We start from the raw sequence: 16428 nt of genomic DNA, 5'->3' as shown, positions 1-16428 counted from the left end.
CTTAACTAAAAAGAAAATAATAGTGCATGAACAGAAAGAATTGGAAGGAAACAAGTAATGAGGCAATGCTCCAGGGGAGGGACAAACACAATTAAAGTAAGCAAAGTGCCCCCACGAGATAACCAATAGTATTCAAATCAAATGAAAGTGACAGTAAAGCCAACTAATGAGAAGCAATGAAAGGGCTGTAAGCCCAGTATAAACATACAATATGTATTTTCACATCCTGGCAGCTTGATCTGTCTAGTGGGAGAGACCTAAAAAGGAGGGCCAGCAGTACAGACCGTCACATCATGCCTACGAGGATTGATTAATCCTAGGAGAGTTCTCACCTCACGAGGCACTGATCTATTTCTTTTTCCTATGGATCATGCCATTAAAAACTCTACATCTATATTTGAACTGTGCTTCTTTGGAGCATATGATAACCTATAAGTGTGTGGGTGTGTGTTCTACGCTCCTAGGGCCAGATGTAGGAGGCCATTTACCGACCGGTAACAACCGATTTCGGCCGTTACCGACCGGTAAATGGGTATTTGGGATGTAGGGGTATCATTTTACAGATTCGGTAAATTTACCGAATCGGTAAATTTACCGATTCTGTAAAATACCGAATCGGTATTTTTACCGATTCGGTAACGGCCAGATGTAGGTGGGACTCTTCAGAGTCCCTAAAGCCTTACAGATTCGGTATTTTACCACCCAATCAAATTTTTACTGCTCTAGGAATGCATGAGGTGTCACATAAGCTCAATACATTTTCCCCTCATTGCTTCCTTTAGCACATTCCATACTCCCTCTGGAGATTCTCCCCTCAATCTGTTTCCCTAACTCTTTTTAGAACACAGGGGGTCTTATTTACAAACCCCTTGCGCCACAGGTACATCACATTCAGCATGGGAAAAAGTGACACACCTGCGGCGCACATGGCTTATAAATAAGCCCCAGGGTGCTTTAGCATAACCTGGTGTAGCACCCACCAAATTGCTCTAGGGTGTATTTTCCCCATATCTAAATTCAGCATCATGAGGGCATGGTCTGAAATGTCTATCTTGCCTATCACAGCTTCTTCCACTATTAAAGATGGGGCATTACTCATAAGTAGTTTCATTTAGTTTAAGCATTTGTAAGGCACACTATATATCATATCATCCTATCTAGGATATCAGTGCTAAAAACCCGAAGTGTTTCAACACTTCCACATAGACATACTGTAGAAATCAATTGCAGAAAAAAGGGGTTATTAGAGCTGGAAATAACAAAGCCTTCAGTGTTTTTAAAGTTTCAGCATATTGGATTCCTTCGAATGTGCAATGCAATGGAAAAAGACCTCTCACCCACAGTCTTTAAGCGAAAATTGGGGGCATACAGAAGAAATTATTTTTTGCACCTCTGACTGCCCTTGGACCTGTGGATACCCTGCCAGGAAGAAGCACTGCAGTGCTGCTGAAAAGACTGCTACTCTGCTGGACTGCTGTTCTGAAGAACTGATGCCCTGCTGTTCTGACCTGTTGCCTGCTGCACTCCTGCCTGGGTAAGAAAGACTGTACCTGCATCTGTTGAACCCAGGACAATCTGAGTAACTTCAAGGGCTAGTTGGCTGGCTTCTGACTTGAGTCTCAGGGGCAGCAGGCTCAAACAACCTCGATCTCAGCACCTGGACCCTGCCAAGTGGTGCCACCCCAGTCCAGGACCCTTGCAAGTGGGCTTAAAGTGCACTGCAGACTCGGTGGATCCTCAAGAATGATGCATCTCCTCTGCAGCACAGCACAACCCCAAGCAGAACCGCTGCATAGTTGCGTGGATCGGTACCACCGCAAAGACCCACATTACAGTCCATCGCCCCATAGGAATCACTACTGCATGGCAAATCCTGGGTGCAAGTGCTCTCATCCCTCAACCAAGCCAGCCACAATGATAGAATCCACATCGTAGTCTTGCAGCTCCTGGGAAGGGACGCATGACCCTGACTGTGTAATGCATTCTCAATGCCGGACTTTGCATCGCAAGCCCTCATTAACGGGATCCTCAATTGCACAGGATCTCGTACTGCAGCCTCACCACATCTCGGAACCGATGCATCATATTGGCTGTGCAATGCACCTTTGAAGCAGATTCTCCCAATGCTCCACAAACAAAGACTTGAGGTACTCTGTTCAATGGGTCTAAGTGGGTCCCTGTAGCCGGCCCACGCTCCATCGCAGTCGGACTGAACCTGTGGCTTTGTCTCAGTCTGGCGTGAAGGAAATATCCATAATTGGTGCTTTGTGCTTCTTGGCACTATTTTAATGAAATCTTTACACTTGCATATCTCTGGTTCTACTGATTGTATTTTTGTAGATTTAGTCTTTTGTTTATTAACAATAACTTTATTTTTCTAACTAGGTGTGATATTATTTTCGGTGTGGTGGTCCCACTCATTACAGAGTGAAGTGTTGCACAAATATTTTATACATTGCCTTTGAAGTAAGCTTGACTGTTCTGTGCCAAGCCACCAGAGGGTAGAACATAGGTTCATTTATGCTAGATTTGTACCTCAAGGGTTGTGGTTACTGTTTGACCAGGGCTCACACCCCAGTCAACCAACAATCCAATTTCTTACACAAAGTTTATACGTTAAGAAACAAAAATAACATCTTTGAATTTCTTTGAATTTCCCTTTGACTTCACATCATAAAGGCCTGTGGGTACTGAATGCAGGATCGCCAACCAGAAACACTGACTCATGACCGCAAACGTGCCACATAAAACCCTACCTTCTCTGTACAGTATAGGCCAGCCCACCCCACCTCAATGACTCCTCGACTAAGGTGGCAAGTTCAGGGAATATAGATATTCTTCTCCCCACACCCCTCACCCCCCTTCTAGTTAACATATTTATGTATCTTCTCCAAATGCTTAGGAGTGATCTGATATAGCTTTTCACACTGTATCACATGTTTGTGGCTTGTAACCAAAAGTATTATTACTCACAAAACTCACTGGGTTCACGGTAAGCTCAGAAAGCAAGCCCTTCAACATAGAAAAATGGGGACCCAATAATTCACAGAACCCACATCCACCTAAACATTTTGTGGGGCCGACCCCCACCTTGGCAAATTATATCTCAGTGTTCTTTATTGTGTTTCATCTTCTTTCCACACACTCCTCTCTCCCTTCACAATCCTTGCTTCTACCATACTCCAGGGCCCCCAGTTGTCAGGGTGTCTTGGGCTGGGTGAGGCACAGGTCTGTTAGATGCATCCTTCCTCTCTGGAACAGCAAGTCACAGAATATGTGCTGCTTCCAACCAATCTGTAAGGTGGTAGGATTGGTACTTATATTCAAAAGCCAAACCACCACCTATACTGGAACCTTTTCAGTGATTGTTCTGAAGGTTGAGCACTGTGCCAACATGGATTGTGATTAATCCTGGTAGATTTTGACTGTAGAGTTCTGGAAGTCTTTCTCCGGTCTTATGCTTGCCTCCTGAAGTAACACTTATTTCTCTAAGAAGTAATGAAATTCGTAGATAATGTCACATGGCCTCTGAGCTTATGATGGCCATTTTTGACCTGGTCGATATACCCTGTCTAACCGAATCTCTTCATGATCATACCCTAGCAACAATGAAAACAGGCCCAGTACTTAGGAGGTCAGGTACGTTTGGTAAGGCCACTCAGATTATCTTTAAACAGATTAACCCGGGGGGAGCGGCTTAAAGGAAAGACAACTTCCTTGCTTATGTACATGACCAGTTTACAAATCAATTGGCCATCAGTCTACTGTCCACTGCTTTAGTCGTCCCCGTACAATGACCTGTTGGGAATTGTCAGCGGCCTCTGACTAGCACTCTTACACATCCCTAGAGCCCTCTTGTTATTCATCCCTGTAGGAAATTCCTCTTTTCTCTTTTCCAGTCTTAGGGGTCCACACACACCCATGATATGTTAATCAGTCATTAATTATTGTGACTTTCGTGATCTGAGTGTTATGTTATGTTATGTTAAAAAATGTATACTGTGCACGAATACCAGTGGTGTCTTGGTGCTAGCAAATTGAAATACAAACAAAAGCATTAGTCAAGGAATAAACAGGTCTTGATGGCTTTTCTGAAAAGAGTTAGGGAAGGCAGATTTCTGATGTTGAACGGGAGGGAGTTCTGAAGCCTTGTAGCTCCCACCACAAATCTTCTACCACCCCAGCATGCTTTGAAGAATCTCTGAGTGAGTATCACTTTTGCCTCTTGTGATCTTAAGCATCTGTTTAGAGAGTACCATTGCAAAGAGTGTTTCAGGAACTGAGGGCCAGTCCCGTGTAGTGCTTTGTAAGTAATACACAGGGTTTTAAAATTGATCCGACGTTTAATTGGTTGTCAGTGCAGGCTCTGGAGATGGGTTCCCAAAGACTAGAATTTGGGAATTCCCAGGAGAAGCCTTGCGGCCACGTTTTGGATCATCTGGAGTCTACGCAATTGCTTCATGGGCGTACCAAGGTATAACACATTACAGTAGTCCAGTTTAGAAAGGACTAGGGAAGTGACTACCATTTTCCTGCTTTCTGTTGGGATCAAAAGTAGGATTTTCTTAATTGCTTTAAGCAGAAAGAAACATGATGACGAAACTGCCTTAACTTGAGCTTCAAAATCCAGTTTCTGGTCTATCATTACACCCTAATTTTTTACTTTGGGGACTGGGATAGGTGCTGATCCCAGGTCATCTGGCCACCAAATCTGGAACCAGGAGGGGGAAAAATTACAGAACAGATTCACCTCTGTTTTCGCAGAATTTAGCTTGAGGCAGTGCGAGCTCATTCATGAGCTGACTGCTGTCCTACAGTCCCTAAATCTATTTAATGGTGGTACTGTATTTTTGCTGATGGTTACCACAATTTGGGTGTCATCCGCGTATGATGTTAATGCCATTCCAAAAGATCTGGTGAGAGATGCCAGTTCCGAGACACATATAAAGTGTAGGACTTAAAAAAGAACCCTGTGGTACCCCACATGGGAGTGTTAAAGACGGGGAGGTGAAATTACCCAACGCGACCAAAAAAACCTTCTATACCCTTAAACTTGAGCCTCTCCTACTATTATGAAGGATACTACCTCGCCCTAGCCATGCAGTGTGCAGGCTTCCTCCTGTGGGTGCCATTTTCCAGCACTATTCTGCCTTTGGTGTTGGGATATTTGTGCCAATATCAGCCATCACTGAGCCACCCCTTCTCCGCAGTGGATACCCTGTGAGGCACCACAGCTGGACCACACAATGTTTCTGGTAGCTGTCCCTATTCTGCTCCTCTCTCTACTGAGCAGCAGCCACCATTGTGTTATTTTTTTGTGAGGCTGGGCTAAGAGGGTGCTCTTCTCTTGTCTTCTTCATTGACCCACAGAGCAACTGTCAGCAGCCTGCTTTTTCCATCAGTAAAGCATATGGTGTTGCACCAGGTAGAGAAGTCCAATCAAGCTGATTGATTTTATCTAAACCTTTATTTTCTCTTTTTACACTGCTTTTTCTGTATTAACATATACTGTCTAGCCAACGCTTTTCATTCCATAAACTGTGGGAACTTCATCAAGGCTTCATCTTTCATGACCGTAAGTGGTGTTTCCCAAAAAACTTTCAATATTCTTGTTCCAGCTAGGTACGCTGGCAACTTAGGGATTTCCCCGGGGCCCTTTCCTGCTCACATCTGACTTTAGGTACTTCTTCGGAGGACGTCCGTTGATGGGTTGGATCACTACATGATTGTATTCATAATCACTTGACTGGCCCCCTACATGATTGCATAACCTATGCAGGACTTATTGCATGCCAGTATGTGTGAAAGCTTTATATAACAGATGGCTAGATACATTTCATACCAACTGCTTACAAATGGCGTGACAATTGTTTTACTACACTCATGTCAAATTTTGACTCAGATGTATTACAAATTCCTCTAACGTTGTAGGAGACCCACAGAGTAATGTGCAATGCACCCAGAAGGCATTTTAGTGTCTCGTCAGGATTGGAAAGCACTATGGGCCAGATGTAGGTAAATTTTATTTTACCACCTCTTAAATACCGCTTCATACCGACTCGGTATTTAAGAAGTGGTAAAATAAAAGTACCGAGATGTAGGTAAATACAGATGTGCATTTACCGAATCGGAAACATTCGGTATTTACCGATGCGGTAAATACCGACCGGTAAATGCCCATCCATTCCTATGGGCTTTGAAGCCCATAGGAATGATTGGGCATTTACCGGTCGGTATTTACCGCATCGGTAAATACCGATAGTCACAAGGGTGCAGGGGGTGTCACTTTGACACCCTCTGGCACCCCCAAAAGAGGCTCGGGTGCCATGTGGCAGGCATACCTGCCCTAAGGGCAGGTCTGCCTGTCATATGGCATAGGTGTGCATGCACACATGTGCAAGCACACCAGAATCGGTATTTTACCATCAAATAGTATTTGATGGTAAAATACCGATTTTTTAATGCTTGTGGGACTCAGAAGAGTCCCACCTACATATCAATTTTCCCGATTCCGTAAAAATACGACTTGGTATTTTACATAATCGGTAAATTTACCTATCGGTAAATTTACCGAGTCTGTAATATACAGGGCCCTACATCTCAAATTGCATTTACCGGTCGGTAACGGCCGAATTCGGCCGTTACCGACCGGTAAATGCCTACCTACCTACCTACATCTGGCCCTAAATAACTACCAGTACAATACAATTCATGAATTGTAAAGATGTGCTGGATGTCAATCAGTGTGATTGCTTTAGTCAACTTACCAAAGTCAATGTCAAGTAGTGCTGCATTTGCACCTTCAACCAAAATCTTCTTTGGGGGACCATGAAGCGCTTCATACATAAAATAAACACCATCACGCACCATTGGTCGAATTTTCTCAGCATACATCTGCAATAAGAAGAACATACATATCATAACCTTTACCCTTAATAGTGCAGATAAAATTCAGGCAACTCAACATTTGATGTGTAAGATGCCCTCTTTCAGCATTATAAGTCAAAACCTGATGATAAAACATGAAAACAGAATGGTTAAAGTGTGGTAAGGAGAGTAGTAGCACAAAGGTATAGAGAAATTTAAAGTCAAGGAGACAAAGAAATAGGTAGGCAGAGGTGCCTTGGTTTAAGGGATATGCATAGCATGCTGTAGAAGATAAATGGAAGGAAGAAAATTTCACTATCAACCAATACGATCTGAAATGCCTAAAGTTTGACAAGATTGCACAAAGGATGAAAGAAGAATGAAATCCACTGTGATTTTTAACTGTTTTGGGGCGGAGAAATTTTCTGGACAGTATCCAAACAATCGGATTTTCGCTCAAGGTTTCGTAGGCAATGATGTACACATTGAAGAACAGTAGTTAATACCAACTCAGAGTAAAATAGTAGCAAACCGTGTGAACTGCCTACATTACAACATTTTAACAAGAGCAAAAAATACTCAACAGAATACTGAGAAGGGCTCAGCCAACATCCTCAACAGAATACTGAGAAGGGCTCAGCCAACCAGAAAGTTATAATGCAGAAATTGGCTCGTTTCCCTGCATTTCCTTATCTTATTTCCCTGCATTCTGAGCTTTCACGAGTAAATTGAAGGTGGTGTGAAGGGGCATAGCCCATGCCAGGACAGTGTGCGTGAATGTATGTGGGTGGAAGGTGATGTTAAAGGAGGAATGCAGTAGCCTAAATGCCAATGGACATTGGTGGCTGCTATTTAAACTCATTTCTTCCATGCCCCCCTCAAATTCGACTAGGGAGAATATTGTCTAGGAAGCCCTTGGAACTAGTGTCATCTCTAGAAGTGACTTTTAGAAGGCATAAAAGGGGCCACCGATTCAAGTTGTGGATCCTTATCCAATGGCAATCATGAAAGTTAAAGCTTAGGAACACTTTATTTATTCTATACAACCAAACCTAAACTACACAAAGATTAAACATTCTGAAGTTATAGTTACATCTTATATTTATTCCTTAGTATCCACCTTTAAATTACTATAATTGTATTTATTCTTTAGATACAAACAAAACTTAAACCACACAAAAATGATACATTCTAAACGTATACTTTTAATTGATAAATTATGCAACACTTTCATAATAAATCATTTGAAGGTGTTGCATAAATTATAAATTAAAAGTATAAGTTTAGAATTTATAAAGTGTGGTATATATCTAAAGAATAAATATTCAAGCAACACCGTCAAATTATTTGAACTCGCACGCCTCCGTGGCTAGAGTTGAGTGGTGTACAGTGGAATAGCGTACAGTGGAGAGGCGCACAATGGATCGGTGTAGACTGGAACGGAGAATAGTAGAGTTGAGTGCCGGAATGTAGAGTGGAATACAATAGGGAGGAGTAAGCATGAGCGGATTTTGCGGATCCACGATCCGCGGATTTGCGGATCGTGGATCCGCAAAATCCGCGGATTTTGCGGATTTGCGGATCTGCGGATTTGCCCTGATGCATGAGTCACTGATTTTGAGCTTCAACTAGTTCCAGCGACCATGTGTGTGTACTATGCAATCGCCCCGAGGGGCGCAGGGGTCCCTTGGGTGAGCTGTCCATCATAGTGGGTCAATGGCGGGAAGACGGTGCACACCGCGAGTGTGTGGGCGGGGCTTCCATGCGAGTGCACAATGCCTCTTGTGTGTATAAAAGGTCTGAGACGGATCAGAGCAGTAGATGAAGAGACAGACCCTCCTGTTCACAGGAACAGCAAAGGGATTGCGCTCGTGAAAGTCAAGGATGCAAAGGCCTCTATCCAGCATCACAGCTGATTTTCGACGGTAGATTTGGGAAGAAGGCACACCTGCACAGCCTCGATGACGCGCACGATTGTTTTTGGGCTGATGAATGAGTCACTGAATTTGAGCTTCAACTAGTTCCAGCGACCATGTGTGTGTTACTATGCAATCGCCCCGAAGGGCGCAGGGGTCCCTTGGGTGAGCTGTCCATCATAGTGGGTCAATGGCGGGAAGACGGTGCACACCGCGAGTGTGTGGGCGGGGCTTCCATGCGAGTGCACATGCCTCTTGTGTGTATAAAAGGTCTGAGACCGATCAGAGCAGTAGATGAAGAGACAGACCCTCCTGGTCACAGGAACAGCAAAGGGATTGCGCTCGTGAAAGTCAAGGATGCAAAGGCCTCTATCCAGCATCACAGCTGATTTTCGACGGTAGATTTGGGAAGAAAGCACACCAAAGGGCATGGTGTAACTATTTTACGATGGCGCCGGCAAGCTGCCAGCGCCATCCTAAAATAGTTACTAAATTAGCTTCAACAGGAAGCTCTAATAGATAAAATAAAGCAGGTGCTCAGGCACCTGCTTTATTTTATCGATTAGAGCTTCCTGTTGAAGCTAACTTAGTAACTATTTTATGATGGTGCTGGCAGCTTGCCGGCGCCATCGTAAAATAGTTACAACAGGCCAGGTTTCAAGTTTTGCCCCCGGATCCGCCGCTCGCAAATTTGCGAATTCTCGGTAAATTCGCGGGAGTTCGCAGATCCCGAATTTACCAAAAATTCGCAAAATCCACGAGCGGAACGGATTTCGCGCTCATGGTTAGGGAGGAGTGTGGTAGACTGCAGTGGGGAAGAGTGTATTTGATACACTAGAGTGGCATAGAGTGGAGTGCAGTACATTGGATTAGAGTTTAGTGGTGTAGAGTGGAGTGGTGCAGACTAGAGTAGTGATGAGTGGAGTGGCATAAAGTGGAGTAGCATAGAGTGGAGTGTTGTAGAGTAGAATAGTGTTGTCTGTAGTGGCATATAGTGGAGTGGCATACAGTGAAATAGGGTAGAGTGAAATGATGTAGCGTGGAGTGGCGTACAATGAAATAGCATATATGCGAGTGGGACAGAGTGTAGTGCCATAGAGTGAAGTAGCATACACTGGATTGATGTAAAGTGGAGTGGCATACAATGGAACAGCATAGAGTCTAGTGGCATAGAGTGGAGTGGTGTACAATACAATAGTGTAGAGAGGAATGGGGTGGAGTGAAGTGGAGTGGTGTACAGAGTAGAAATCTACATTGGAGTGCCATAAAGTAAACTAGTGTAGAGTGGATTGGTGTAGAGGGGAGTGGCATACAGTTGAAAAGTGTAGAGTGGAGTGGTGTGCAGTGTAGTGGTGGAGAGTGGAGTGGCTTACAGTGAAATGGAATATCATAGAGTGAAATGGCTTACAGTGGGTGTAGTAGAGTGACATAGCATGGAGTGGAGTGGCGTAACCTGGAATGGTGTAAAATGCAGTAGTGTAGAGTGAAGTTGGGTAGAGTGGAGTTGTGTACAGTGGAATAACGTAAAGTGCAGTGGCATAGAGTGTAGTTAAGTAGAGTTGAATAACATGAAGTGTAGTGGCTTAGAGTGTAGTTACATACGGAAGAATAGCATATAGTGGATTGGTGTGGAGTGGGATACAGTAGAGTGGTGTAGACTGGAGTGGCACAGAGGGGAGTGGCATATAGTGGAGTGACGGAGAGTGTAGTTCCGTGCAGTGGAATAGCGGAGAGTGGAGTGGTGTGGAGTAGCATAGATTGGAGTGGGGTACAGTGGACTAGCGTAGAGTGGAACAGAGTACAGTGGAGTGGTGTAGAGTGGAGTGGCGTAGAGGAGAGTGTGGTAGAGTGTAGTGGCATTCAGGGGAGTGTGGTAGAGTGTAGTGGTGTACAGTGGACTAGCATACTGTGGAGTGGTGTGGAGTGGAGTGACATATTGTGGGATAGTGTACAGTAGAGGGGCATAAAATCGAATGGTGTACAGCTGAGTGGTGTAGAGTGTGGTGAGATACAGTGTAGTGGTGTGCAGTGGAATTGCATACAGTGGAGTGGCCTAGAGTGGAGTGGCATAAAGTGGAACAGCATAAAGTGAAATTGCACAGAGTGTAATAGAGTAGAGTTGAGTAGCATTCAGTGGAGGATCGTACAGTGGAGTGGCGTACATTGTAGTGTTGTAGAATGGAATAGCGTAGAGTGGTGCAGAGAGGAATAGCGGAGACTGTAGTGGTGTAGAGTGGAGTGGTGTAGAGTAAAGTAGTGTACAGTGGAGTAGTGTACAGTGGAGTAGTGTACAGTGAAGTGGTGTAGAGTGGAATAATGTGGAGTGCAGTGGCATACAGTGGAGTGACGTAGAGTAGAGTGCCATACATCAGAATAGCAGAGAGTGGAGTTGCATAAGGTGAACTGTTTTACAGTGGAATAGCATAGGGTATAGCAGCATACAGTGGGAGGTGTACATTGGAGTGGCATAGAGTGGAGTGGTGTAGAGTGGTGTGGTGTACAATGTAATACCGTAAAGTGGAGTGACATATACTGAAGTGGAATACAGTGGAGGGTACACAGTGGAACAGCATAAAGTGGAGTTGCACAGAGTATAATAGCGTACAGTTGAGTAGCATTCAGTGGAGAATTGTACAGTGGAGTGGCGTACATTATAGTGTTGTTGAATGGAATACCATGGAATGGTGTAGAGAGGAATAGCGGAGACTGTAGTGGTGTAGAGTGGAGTGGTGTAGAGTGGAGTAGTGTATAAAGGAGTGGTGTAAAGTGGAATAATGTGGAGTGCAGTGCCTTACAGTGGAGTGACGTAGAATATGTTGCCAAGTACCAGAATAGCGGAGAGTGGAGTTGCATAAGGTGAACTGTTTTACAGTGGAATAAAGGTAGGGTGTAACAGCATACAGTTGGAGGTGTACATTGGAGTGGCGTAGAGTGGAGTGGTGTAGAGTGGTGTGGGGTACAGAGTAATACCGTAAAGTGGAGTGGCATATACTGAAGTGGCGTACAGTGGAGGGGCATACAGTGAAATACAGTGAAATGACGTAGAGTGGAATAGCATATAGTGGAGTGGTGTACATTGGAGTGACGTGAATAGAGTGGCATTGAGTGGAATAGCATAGAGTGGAGTTTCATAAAGTGGAGTTGTATATAGGGAAACTGCATACAGTGTAGCAGTGTACAGTGTAATCTGTAAACCACAGTGTTGTACAAGGGAGAGGTGTAGAGTGTAATAGCATACAGTGGAGTTGTGCAGAGTAGAGTGGCGTGGAGTGGGGTATGGTGTATTAGCATAGCGTGGTGTGACATACGTAAAGTAGATTAGCGTAAGTTGGAGTGGCTTATTGTGCAGTGACGTGGAGTGACAGAGTATAAAAGCTTAGAGATGAAGTGGAGTGGCATAGAGTTGAGTTGTGTATGGTACTTGAAACAAATGTAAGTTGAAAGTGGGTGAATGGATGTTCATGTATTGTGCCAAGAATAAAGATTATGAGGTATAAATGCTAATCTTTGCTTGTAGCTGTAAATAGTCTGACTAGTGTTAAAGTTCTAAGTGTTAAAATATTTAGTAATATATTGTGCTGTGGTATACCATGGTAACTTCGTGGTATACTGAGGTACATGCCAATAAGAAGGCACTATGTGATTGGATGGCTGTCTTTACAACACTTAAAAGGAAGCCATGTAATTTTCAGCACAGTTTTGCTGTGCTCTGTGTTAGGGCCTTATATCAAGGTGAGTATTAGATTTTATTGTTGTTCCCTACATGTTATCACTTTATGAAAGTGATCATAATTCGAGAAATCAATTTATAATTTTCTGTATATGTTTACTGCAGCTTTGGGGAAATTCTATTTTTGTAAACAAATGTAAGCAGTGCAGTAATTTGTAGGTATTCTACAGACATTCTGGTGAACATTTAAATGTTATAAATTTAAAATTTTAAAGTACACTATATTTGTAAATTATAGTGAAATACAGTTTATTTTAAATTTTTAACATCTATATTTTAGCGGGCACAGTGGTACTTCCTAGGAAATACTGCTGTACTACATACATTAGAAAAAAAATAGAAACATAAATATTTCCCCCACCTATGACCACATTAATAAAGTGGTAATAGGTAGGAGAAAACTATCAAGCCTAATACTTACCCATGTCTAAGAGTGCAATGCAGAGAACACAGCCAAAGTGTACTTAAAAACAAATTGGTTGCCTTTAACTATTGTAAAGGCAGTCATTAGCCAATCACATAATGCCTTGTCATCGTTATGTACTGCAGAACCTCTGTGAAATACTGTGAAATGCCATGAAATGTTGTAAAAATACCACAGCAACAGACACTACTTATTTAAAATGCATTATAACTTAAAAATACTTAACTATAGTACCCAAAAGGATCATCAGCACGCCACAATGTGTTATACTGCCAAATATCATGGAAATCCAAGTGGGCGTCTGGCCACTACACATGCATACAAAGTCCATTGAAAAATGCATGGGTGCCCAAACAAGTTTTGGGACCACCCCCTTTTATCTTTGCACCTCATTAACCAATCACCGCAACATTTTCCATGCTCGGCCAACATATATATTTTATATATATATATATTTGTATATATAATAATATATATATTTACACAAAGTTATTTACATTTTTTAAACAGAATATAAATTAAAAGAATTACTATGGCTTGTGGCAGGGGTGGTGGTCTTTGGCATGTCTCAACTATTCCCGTTCTCCTCTTCACACCACTCTCTTCTGAAGTCTTTCGGTTAGACACCCACGAACTTTATCTCCTCTGAAACACTACATCTGCATATCTCACATCATGTGTCTTTCCTTTTCAGCACCCTCATTTCACTCTCTCCAGCACATACTTACTTTACTTCACTTCACCACACACACAATGCATCCACTCATGTCTAAACACTGCATTGTCTTTAACTTTCCCCCACCAACATTTTGAATGTTGTGTATCTCATTCTCACACTTTCGTATGGCATCACAATTAAAATTGGTGTACCTGACAATTGGTCTCTGTGCTCTGCAGAGATGCCAAGGATTGGATGAACATGTTTTCCTATACCTTTGGGACAATTAACAGGTACTGTGAAAATTGGACTGTCTTCGGCCTGAACTCCCCAGCTCTTAATTTTGGCCCATTATAAACACCCACCCAGAAGAACGTCAACTCGCACAGATACCAAGAAGCAACTCATTTCAAGGCATGTGCTGTGCATGAATAATATGTTGCATAAAAAAAAAAAAATTAAGACACCATCCAGGAAAAAGCAAGAGTAAGTAAAACATGAAATGTAAACAGGGACAATATTGCTGGTCATAGGCTATGAGGGCAGTTTCTGTGTTTGATGGCTGAGGCTGTCACTGCTGCAATAGTGGGGGGGAGGGGCGGGGCAGAAGAGTTAGCACTGGCCTCACCTGCCCCTCACTGCCTAGCTATGCCACTACACATGCCCCTTCACACCTTCCGTCCATGGGTAAATCACTTAGGTTGCACATTTATTAAATTGGTGGCGTGCAAAAAAGTCTATCAAATTGCTCAGAATTTAGTCCATAACTACAGATACTGTCCCTCATCTGTAGTTGTTACCCATGGAAATCAACCTTCCTGCTGAAGCCTAATGAGAAATTGCAAAATAAAGTGACAGTAGTTCATCAAATAACATCAATGTATACTGTTTTATAATAATGAAAAGAGGTACCTTTAATTTTTTTAGTTCCCCTTCTACGTCAACGACCAAACTTGGGAACATGGACTGGTACTGGAGCGCTAAATTCTTAAACCTATGACGACATCAGAATACATATGGTGATGAAAAAGCAATAACTTTGTTAAACCACTTTGAATACATTTAAGATAAAGAAATTTATAGCTAAGTTAACAGCTAGTTAAGGTTTTCAATTAAAAAAACTTGCTTGTGAAAAGTGTTGAAATTTACCTTTGCGAAAACTCATTGAAATCAGCTAGGAGGTCACACACACGAAGACCTGTTCGTGATGCTTTTGATGAATATGTTGGTCCAATTCCCTTCCTTGTAGTTCCAATACTGAAGAAACAAAAGTGTATACATCAAGCAATAAAAAGGACTAGCAACATGAACTATTTCTCATAACCATATCCTTTCTGTGTTTCTTAATCCTGTAAACATCAGGCGTTACTAACTCAGTGTAATAGTACGCAATGTATTACATTTTGATATAAGAAAGTGTGAGTAGGCGCAGCCAGAATTCAAACTCAATAGAGAGAAGTTGTACATAAGGTCCATGCAAGAAGCCAGCAGTGGGCACTCAACTCGCTGAGCCGCTTTGCAAAGCAGTTGACCCTAGTAATACTGTCAATCTACCCCTAATTATTACGGTTCTACCTCTTAATACATGCTATGTATATGTTAAACTTATGTGTTTAATAAATATTTTACTTTAAGTTTTTGCTCTGTTGACCTACTTAAGCATTTATACAAAAAAACTATTTGTTATACGAACAAAAAGTTTATAAATATAGTGTATGGTCTTTATTTTGAGACTGCAGATAATATCAGTTGTTGGGGAGAAACATGCACTTATTTATTTGTTTATCTGATCATGTCTCCCTGTCATAACATATTCTTATATCTTCTCAGATGTTGTCAGATTTCTTAATTAAGGCAGATCTCCAAGGGTCAGCAGGTGCTACAATTTCCCAGCCTCACAGACAAACTTCCCTGGCTTACAAAACCCAAACACACACACTTTTTGGATACAATCAATGGACAAACCAATTTCACACAATTCCCCCAGGCATCAAGATAATGCAATGGTTCATTGGATCTCGCCAGGGTCTGAATCACTGCTTCCAGACAGTGGGCCTGATTATGAGTTTGGCGGTCTTGGAGCTGGCCCCCACGCCAGCGCTCTGTCCAAGACCCCTAACCCCATAGCCTAACCACCCGCCATATTACGATTAGAATACAGGTCAGTGGTTCAGTGACAGTGGTCCCACAACAGTGCCTTTCAAAGACTCATATCTAAGCCACTGCAGATATGAGCGCATATCTAAGCAACGCAGTGGGAGCGCCACAGCATGTTACTGCATGGCATGGACTGCTAAGTGCATGCCATGCAGGTACTGGGGGTGCATTCTTATAGGGGAGCACAACATGTGCCCCCTGGCATGCATCTCCTGGTGCTGAGGCAACAGGAGGGCCCTGGAGGGGCCCCTTAGTTTACTTACCACCAAACTTTTCATGGCAGGGTTACCGCCATGAAAACTGTGGCGATGAGGAAACTCATAATATTGCATATTGCAGGCCTCAGACCATTGCAAGACTGCCTGGGATCACGAATCCCTGCTGGTAACAGCAGTCCTATGGTTGTCAAATTGCCCAACTCGTAATGCAGCAGTCGGACCACCACTGCAGGCTTGGTGGTCCATCAGACCGCCAAACTCATCACTAGCCCCTATGTAGTCTTCAGAGGCAGGAGTGGTGGAAAAATGGACTGACACCCTAACCTGTATGTTGGTGCCCATATGGTGTCTCTTTCCATGCCTGGTATTCGCCTTCCACACGTTTGAGAGGTAAAGAGTCTCCCTATGAAGTGAGTGAAAATAGAGCTTCTCTGTGCATTTCTGCATGAGCCAAACCT

The 16428-nt window shown here is 42.9% G+C and overlaps 1 protein-coding gene across 1 annotated transcript in view; it reads right to left on the bottom strand.

Moving 5' to 3' along the window:
• Positions 1–16428, bottom strand: part of ADSS1 (adenylosuccinate synthase 1) — a 475994-nt gene that overhangs the window by 157263 nt on the left and 302303 nt on the right. Inside the window, exons 6-8 of the mRNA XM_078660279.1 lie at positions 14745–14852; positions 14508–14589; positions 6768–6894 (exon numbers count right to left, since the gene is read on the bottom strand). Coding sequence (XP_078516405.1) covers positions 6768–6894; positions 14508–14589; positions 14745–14852 — 317 coding nt within the window. The remainder of the gene's footprint in view (positions 1–6767; positions 6895–14507; positions 14590–14744; positions 14853–16428) is intronic.

Source organism: Lissotriton helveticus, chromosome 9, assembly GCF_964261635.1.
Source record: "Lissotriton helveticus chromosome 9, aLisHel1.1, whole genome shotgun sequence".
Classification (NCBI taxonomy): domain Eukaryota; kingdom Metazoa; phylum Chordata; class Amphibia; order Caudata; family Salamandridae; genus Lissotriton; species Lissotriton helveticus.
Note: the sequence above shows the minus strand (reverse complement) of the source record. Positions and strands in the feature narration are given on the sequence as shown.